Here is an 8,809-nt window from a genome sequence, read left to right as displayed (position 1 = left end):
GGGATCCCCCCGGACCTGGGCACGAACCCGTGTCCCCCGCATCGGCAGGCGGACTCTCAACCACTGCGCCACCAGGGAAGCCCTCTTTTGAGCATTTTTGAGAAAACTTCCTCTCTTCTTACTTTATGTTGAAGAGGATGTTGATTGAAATAGACCTTGCTACTTGGGTATGAATTAAGTAGTCTTCAGTTTGTAGCTGCTGTGATGAGAGCAGTTTTAGCTTATCTTTTACTTGCTAGGACAAGAAGCTCTAAAGGTTCCCCAGCTTTGGAAATCAGTCTCCTTGGTAGCAAGGTTTCATGTAAAAGTCTTGGTCTTTTTTTGCCATGCCATATGGCATGCGGGATGTGGGATCTTAGTTCCCTGACCAGGGATCGAACACGTGCCCCCTGCAGTGGAAGCGCAGTCTTAACCGCTGTACCACCAGGGAAGTCCCTTGTGCTTTCTTTTTTAAATTGAGAAATAATTGACATATAACATTATACTAGTTTCAGCTGTACAACGTTTTCAATATTTGCATATATTGTGAAATGATCACCACAATGTCTAGTTAACACCCATCACTACACATCGTTACAATTTTTTTTTCTTCTGGTAAGAACTTTGAAGGTTTACTCTCTTAGCAATTTTCAAATATACAGTATTATTAACTATAGTCACCATGATGTTCTTAAACATCCCAGGACTTATTTATTTTGTAACTGGAAGTTGGTATCGTTTGAGCCCCCCCTTCAACCCATTTCACCCATTTCCCCCACCCCCAAGGCTTTTTCTAATGATGATTTTTTTTTAATGATCCTATATTCTGTTGTAGGGAATTGATACTGAGAAGCCCATTCTGCAAGTGGACAGCTATGTCTTTGCTGGAGAGTATGAAGGTAGGAGGAAGTCAGAGAGATGAAACTCCCTTTTTTTTTTATATGCCTTTCAGAGAAAGTAGCTCTGTTACTTCTCAACAAGTTGCCTTCATGTTTTTCTGCAGACACTCTTGGGACCTGTGTTATCTTTGAAGAAAATGTTGAACATGGTAAGTGATTGCTATGTTGACTCAACTCTTTTTACTCTGAAATATTTCAAACATACTTATGTATGGTGGATATTAAAATTATAAGATCTCATGTACCCCTTGTCTAGCTGTATCAAATCCTCCTTTTTGGTTAGGTAGTTAAAAAACATTCCACATACCTTTGAAGCCCCTCGTATACCCCTCTCCAAACCTACTCCCTTCCTCTGTCTTCAGAGTTAATCACTCTCCTGAATTTGGTGTTTTTCTTTCCTATACCTGATTTTATATTACATATGTATGTATCCGCACACAATAAATAGCACTTTCTGTGTATTTTCACACTTGATATAAGTTATAGCATATTATACATATTATTCTATGTCTTTTTTCAATTAGAGATGTTTCGAGATTTATACGTGTTGATATATATCTGTTTTCCCTGTTGCTTAAGATTCCATTTGTGACTATACCACAGTTTATTCTCCAATTTATGGACATGTAGGTTGCTTCCATTTTTACCAGTAATTATTAATAACTACTAAAATTTATTGAGTGCTTTCTGTATGTCAGGCACTGTTCTAGGTGCTATAAGTATTAACTCATTGAATCCTCACCACAAGTCTATGAGGTAGATGCCATTGTTATCTTCATTTTATATTTGAAGAAACTGAAGCACAGAGAGGTAAATAACATTCCCAAGGTCATACACAAAATAAGAGGCAGAGCCAGGATTTGAACCCAGGTGGTCTGCTCCAGAGCCCATTTTCATAATTATGCTTATTAACTCACTACAGAAATGCTGCCATGAATACTTTTATGTTTCCTTTTGCATATATGTAAAAATGTCTTGATGAGTGTGTATACTAGATTCAACCATATGAAATTACCAATTTGGGCCGAATAGCACCAGTTTCATGTGGTTGAACTTAATAGATGTCACTGTGTTGCTTTCTAAAGTGTAGTATCAGCCACACAGTGGCAGGGTGTGGAAGTTTTCCGTGTGCTTCACATCCTTAGCACAGAGCCTCATCCTCCCTCCTGCCTACGCCCACAGTTTTGATAAAGCTGTGACCCCCAGCAGCAGGTTGGCAGCAGTTTTTTTCTCATCTTCTTTCATGATCGGTAATGTTCTCCACTCCAGTCCGGCTTCCAGCAGTAGGTCTGCCTTTGGTCCTTCACTTTGAGTGGCAGAGTTTTCGACCTCATTACCCTGTAAGGCCAAATTCCTGGCCTCCCTTTCCTGCTTCCGGGCTGGAGCCTAATAGGCCCATAGCTTTAATCTCACTTTGTGTTTCTGTCCCCTAGAGATGTTTGTTGTCTTTGAGTTCACTGTGCCTTCTGTTCTTATGTATTTTATCTGATATTTCTCTGTGCTTGGAGCTGGAGGAATGAGTTAAATTTTTTTTTTTTTTTTTTTTTTTATTTAAATCTTGAACTTACTACACTGTCTTGACAGGAAGTAGTTTAACTCTCTAAACTGGAATCATTGAGGCTTAACATGATTCTTTGATGGCATCAAGCAGTATAATAGTGTTCATTTTATATTCTAGTGGATGCAGAAGGCAATAATAAAACAGTGCTAAAATATAAATGCCACACAATGAAGAAGCTCAGCATGACAAGAACTCTTCTGACAGAAAAGAAGGAAGGAGAAGAAAACATAGGTTAGTTCACTTAGTTCTCTGAAAATAGGTGATTTAGTATTGGCTTTATGAAACACTGCTGCCAGGATGTTCTTTGTACTTTGTAGTAATAACTATATGTGATAGGTAAAGTATATTAAAATTGAGGGTACTCCATGAAAAGTACCAAACATAGATTTAAAATTGAGTTGAATTCTCACATAGCAGGGGGCACTGGAGACATATAAGAAATTTCTATCTTCTTTGCATTGGAAACGATTGTGAGGAGTTTGTCAAGAAACTTGACATGATTTCAACCCCAGGGAATTCAGCAACTACTTCTCTCTCTCTCTCTCTCTCTCTCTCTTTCTCTCATTAAAACTTCTTTGTAAGTGCAGAAGATATGATGATAGCAGTTCTCGATTCCCAAGGAGTAACCCCATAGGATCTCCTGAACTTTTGGCAGATGCAGTAACCTTCCCCAAGATGCTCACAACTGGAAGAAGCTGGCTTTATGTGTGGGAGGGACTCTAGGACCAGAGTTGTTAGTCCTGTGTCTCATTCTTAATGAGCATCCATTTAGCCTTCTCCAGTTGCTCGTCATCCCCCACTAGAGACCTTAGGCCAGTGCTTCTTGCACCCATAGCAGGCGCACGTTTGTGGAGATGAGCAAATAAACACTTGGTGGTTTAAAAGCCCATTGTTCACCACACCAACCTCTTTCTCTTGCCCTAGGGAATTTGGGACACAGTCAGAATAAAGGTGTTTGTCCACCAAAAAAAAAAAAAGGCTTATTGCTCAAAGACATATTTGAAACTCTAGTAAATGAGACCCTATTGATGAATATTCATGGTTTGATTTATTGTATTTTAAGGAATAAACATTTGAAGGTACTTTAGTCATTTAGAAATTAATTATACCAGCTACACGTAACTATATAACAAATCTTTGTTCTTATATATTCCACAATTATCCCTTTTTTTAGGCACTCCAAAAATAATAGGAAGTAGGCACTTGAAGTTCTAGAATGAATTCGAAAGGCAGATACATACCAGATAGCTTAGCTATCATTTAGATATTCTTTTTAAAGGAAGTTATACAATTTCCTCTCCTATAGTTCTTAATAATCTAATAGATCTTTGGGAAGATTTGTGTGTATCTTTCAATCAAATAAATTAGTAACGAACTATTCAAGGCTGTATTGGTTATCTGTTGCTGCATAAAAAGTTACCCCTAAACTTAAAGGCTTAAAACGACAACAACAGAACACCATCTTACACGTTTCTGTGAATCAGGAATTGGGGAGCAGCTTAGCTAGGTTGTTCTGGCTGGGGTCTCTTATGAGGTTGCAGCCATTGTGTTGGCTGGGCTGTAGTCATCTGAAGGCTTGAGTAGGGCTGGAAAATCTAATTGTGAGATGGCTCACTCACATAGCTGGTGAGTTTGTGCTGCCTGTTGGCAGGAGGCCTCACTTCCTCACCTCCTCACACTACTGTTTGAGTGCCCTCCTGACACGGCGGCTGGCTTTCCCAGACCAAGTGATCCTTAAGAACAACGTAGAAGCCACAATGTCTTTTATGAACTATCCTTAGAAGTCACATTCTGTCATTTCTGTGATATCTTATTCCATGTACGAGGGGACGACACAGGGGCGTGCTTGTCAGGAAGGTGAGGATCATTGGGGACCATCTTGGAGGCTGGCTGCCAAACATGGCAAGATGCTGGAGGCAGAACAAAATAGACAGGAGATGTGGTCCTTACTTTCTAGGAACTTGTACTCTAAAGCATTGAAACAGACATGGATGACTATGACTCGACACCCATTTCACTCAACTTATTTTAAGTATCGTTATTGCCAAGTATTATGCTAGATAACAGAGTAGGCTTTACGATGGCTTTGAGGTTTTGAACTTGGTGACTAGGAGAATGAGGTTATAGCAAGAAAAAACTATGAAGTCAATAGTTGAAGCTGAACTGGAGGGAAAGAACAAATCGATTTTTGAAAGAGGGAGACTTTATAGTAGTAATACATGAGAAAAGATGTGGGATCAACAGTAAGGATGTTTCAACAAACAGCTGCAGAAGAGTTAGTTTATGATGGGGGATGGGAACAGATGGATGCGTGAACAGGGTGACGAGATAGGTTGGTATATCTTACAGCTATCTAACGGAACTTTGAAGGTGAGAGTAAACAGCTTGGGCTATAGGAATTGAGGATCCATTGAAAATACTTAACTGAAAGGGTCATAAGGATGAAAGAAAAAAATGGCTAGCATTATTGGAGCAATTTTTTTTTAAAAGATTTATTTATTATTTATTTTATTTTGGGCTGTGTCAGGTCTTAGTTGCAGCACACGGGATCTTCGTTAAGGCATTTGGGATCTTTCGTTGCGGCGCATAAGCTCTTGGTTGTGGTGCACAGGCTTCTCTCTAGTTGTGGCGCGCAGGCTCCAGGGTGCGTGGGTTCTGTGGTTTGCAATACACAGGCTCTAGTTGAGGCACGCGGCCTCAGTAGTTGTGGCATGCGGGCTTAGTTGCCCTGCAGCATCTGGGAGCTTAGTTCCCTGACCAGGGATCAAACCCATTTTCCCCTCATTGTAAGGAGGATTCTTTACCACTGGACCACCAGGGAAGTCCCTGGAGCAATTCTCAATTACGGGAGTTCATTGACAGGTAATGGCTTTGACTGTGAGTATGGAAAGGAACAAAAAATTTTTTCAAGGGTTTTTTTTTGAGAGGTGTCTTATTTTACAATTGGATTTTTCAACTCAAAATGACAAATAAATGTTGACTCAAGATGATAGAGTGGTATCATCCATTGTATTATGAAAACTGAATGGGTAAGGAGAAAATTGTAGGGAAGTGACAAAATTTTCTTCAAGACAAAAGATGGCAGTGGGAGCTTAGTTATCTCTCAGAATGAGTTGGGAATTGGACTCTGGGAAAAGGGCTTGGAATAGTAACTGAAGTTGATTACTTTTAGTGATTTTGATGATGCATACCCTATAGGCATTCCAAGGTCTCCATGTAAGATGGAAATTACATGATCATTTATCAGTAGGTACAGGCACCATGTTCCTTTCTTTACGTTGGGGTTTTATTTTGATAGATATTCATATGAACAATTAAATTAAAAATATATGTAAGTAACTGAAATTCCTTTTTCATGTTTCTTGGTTTGTCCCCCTGCCTCCTCCATTAGGTGGTGTGGAATGGCTGCAAATCAAGGAAAATGATTTCTCCTGTAGACCCAACATGATTTGTAGTTTTCTGCATGAAAATGAAGAGGATGAAGTTGTAGCTCCAGACCCAGATAAATCTTTGGAGTTGGAAGAGCAAGAGATTCAAATGAAAGATAATTCAAACCTGAGTTATGAACAGGAGAAACCACCGAACTTGGATATAGAGGATTCTGGTCCTCTTATTGATATCCCTTCTTCTGAGACAGAAGGCTCTGTTTTTATGGAAACTCAAGAAACTGCCTTAGAAATCACTCCTAGATGAAATGTTTCTCATAAAAACTAGTGATGAAGTTTTTAGAGTTTTTATATAAAATAACTGGCTTTGTAGTTTTCAGTTCACAATTTTATTATTTTTGTTGGCTATATACACATTTCCAATTATAATATAGTTTAATATACTAGAATCATTAAGGACCAGATACGAGTTTTTAAAAATATGGTTTCAATGAATATAGGGACCCTTCTGTGATGAGTCCTTTAAAATGCGGGTTTTACTAAGGTAAGTGTGAGTTTCTATTGCAGCCATCACAAATTACCACAGACTTAGTGGCTAAAGTGTATTAAGCTACACAAGTGTATTGTCTTATAGTTTTGTAGGTCAGCCATCTGATATGGGTCTCACCTGGGCTAAAATCAAGGTATTTGCAGAGCTTCATTCTCTTCTGGATGTGGCATGGGGGACTCCATTTCCTCGTTCATTCAGTTGTTGGCAGAATTCAGTTCTTTGCAGCTGAAGGATCACAGTCCCATTTCCTTGCTGTTGGCTGAGAGCCATTCCCAGCCAAACCACTTCTAGACGCTGCCTGCATTCCTTCACTCATGGTCCCCTTCTCTTCAAAGCCAGCAATGGTCAAGTCCCCCTCAGTCTTTGAATCTCTCCTGCTTCTTCCATAATCCTATTGATGATGGACCCTTCTGCCTTCTTTTAAAGGTCCATTTGATTACACTGGGCATATCTGGGTAACTTCCCTATTTTAAGGTCTATAACCTTAATTCCATCTGCAAAGTCCCTTTTGCCGTGTAATTTAAACAGGCATAAAACTGAGAATTATGGCATGAAAATATTTGGGGGGCCATTTTCCAGTCTACCAAAGTCAGTATTACTCCTGAGAACAGAAAAAGAATTCAGAAGTGCTTAAGGGTGAAGGTACAGTTCTGATGTTCCAGCTGTAATTTCACTTCTTTCCCACTGAAGAAAGATGATTGGAATTCAGCTGTAACATTCTACAATATTATGGTGATAACCTAGATCTACCCTAACTTGTATTTTTTAAGTAAATTAGTCACAAACTTTGATACAGGTTGAACTATATGAAATTACCAATATTTGTTTCTGACTATAAAACTCTGCAATTTTATATGGTTTAACCTGGTACTAATAAGTTGAAACACTCCTCACGTTAATTATATCTCACAACTGTTGGAGGTGTAACTTCGTTGTGACAGATTAGAGAACTAATGTTCTAGGATGAGGAATTTTTTCCTTCAGTAGGTTTTGTAAATTTTTACTGTTTATTTGGAAAACAACTTACCCTGATTAAAAGCATTTCCAAATCATAAGTGTGTATCCTCCCAATTTTTATATGACTTTAGTGTCAGCTTTTGTTTAATCAAAAGCTTATTTTTTTCTACCAAATGGTATGAAGTCTCTATGTGGAGAGACTGCTAATTACTTGAGCCAGCATCTGGTCTTCCTTTATTTGTTTGTAACAGAATCCCAGAATTTATTCAGGTTAGCAGTGTGCCCAGCTTTCCTCATGTATATGAAAGTGGCCGTATTATCTAGATGTTAGTTCTTCCCAGCTTGATCTATAGTTTCAATGCAATCTGAAATAAAATCACAGCAAGTTTTTTATGGATATTGTCAAACCAACTCTAAAGTTTATATGGAGAGGGAAAGACCCAGAATAGCCAATACAATATTGAAGAACATAGTAGAAGGACTTCACGACTTACTATAAAACTACAGTAATAGAGACAGTGGGAACTGCTGAAAGAATAGACAAATCGGTCAATGGAAGAGAATAGAGAGCCCAGAAATAGACATACATATAGTAAAATGATCTTAGATCAAGGAGCAAAGGCAATACAATGGAGCAAACATAGTCTTTTCAATAAATGGTCCTGGGACAATTGAATATCCATATGCAAAAGAATGAAGTGGGACCCCCCATCTCTACTATATGTATATATAGATTTATTCAAAATGGACCAAAGGTCTAAATAAATGTAAGAGCTTAAAGTGATAAAACTCTGAAGAAAATATAGGTATAAATCTTTAGAGACTTCCCTCATGGCCCAGTGGTTAAGAATCTGCCTGTCAATGCAGGAGATATGGGTTCAGTCCCTGGTCTGGGAAGATCCCACATGTTGCAGAGCAACTAAGCCTGTGTGCCACAGCTACTGAGCCTGTGCTCTAGAGCCTGTGAGCCACAACTACTAAGCCCATGTGCCACAATTACCGAAGCCTGCATGCTCTAAGTTCTGCGTGCTGCAACTATGGAAGCCCACATGCCTAGAGCCTGTGCTCCCCAGGAAGAGAAGCCACCGCAATGAGAAGCCCACGCACCGCAACGAAGAGTAGCCTCTGCTCACTGCAACTAGAGGAAGCCTGCGCTCAGCAACGAAGACCCAATACAGCCAAAAAAAAAAAAAAAAACTTTTATTATGTTGGATTAGGAAATGTCCTCTTAGATATAACACAAAAATTGCAAGCAACGAAAAAAAAATGGATACATTGGACTTCATCAAAATTGAAAAGTTTGGGCTTCCCTAGTGGCGCAGTGGTTGAGAGTCCACCTGCCGATGCAGGGTACACGGGTTCGTGCCCTGGTCCGGGAAGATCCCACATGCCGCGGAGCAGCTGGGCCCGTGAGCCGTGGCCGCTGAGCCTGCGCGTCCGGAGCCTGTGCTCCGCAATGGGAGAGGCCACAACAGTG

General features: G+C 39.6%; 1 protein-coding gene across 1 annotated transcript in view; it reads left to right on the top strand.

The window, feature by feature from the left end:
* The window catches only part of GTF3C6 (general transcription factor IIIC subunit 6), a 9,249-nt gene extending 1,819 nt beyond the window's left edge, over nucleotides 1-7,430 (top strand). The window contains exons 3-6 of the mRNA XM_024740919.1: nucleotides 815-878; nucleotides 983-1,027; nucleotides 2,557-2,670; nucleotides 5,831-7,430. Of these exons, the coding sequence (XP_024596687.1) occupies nucleotides 815-878; nucleotides 983-1,027; nucleotides 2,557-2,670; nucleotides 5,831-6,132 (525 nt within the window). The 3' untranslated portion in view covers nucleotides 6,133-7,430. The remainder of the gene's footprint in view (nucleotides 1-814; nucleotides 879-982; nucleotides 1,028-2,556; nucleotides 2,671-5,830) is intronic.
* The last annotated feature ends 1,379 nt before the right edge of the window (nucleotides 7,431-8,809 follow it).

This window comes from Neophocaena asiaeorientalis, unplaced genomic scaffold (assembly GCF_003031525.2).
Source record: "Neophocaena asiaeorientalis asiaeorientalis breed wild unplaced genomic scaffold, Neophocaena_asiaeorientalis_V1.1 scaffold203, whole genome shotgun sequence".
NCBI lineage: Eukaryota > Metazoa > Chordata > Mammalia > Artiodactyla > Phocoenidae > Neophocaena > Neophocaena asiaeorientalis.
Note: the sequence above shows the minus strand (reverse complement) of the source record. Positions and strands in the feature narration are given on the sequence as shown.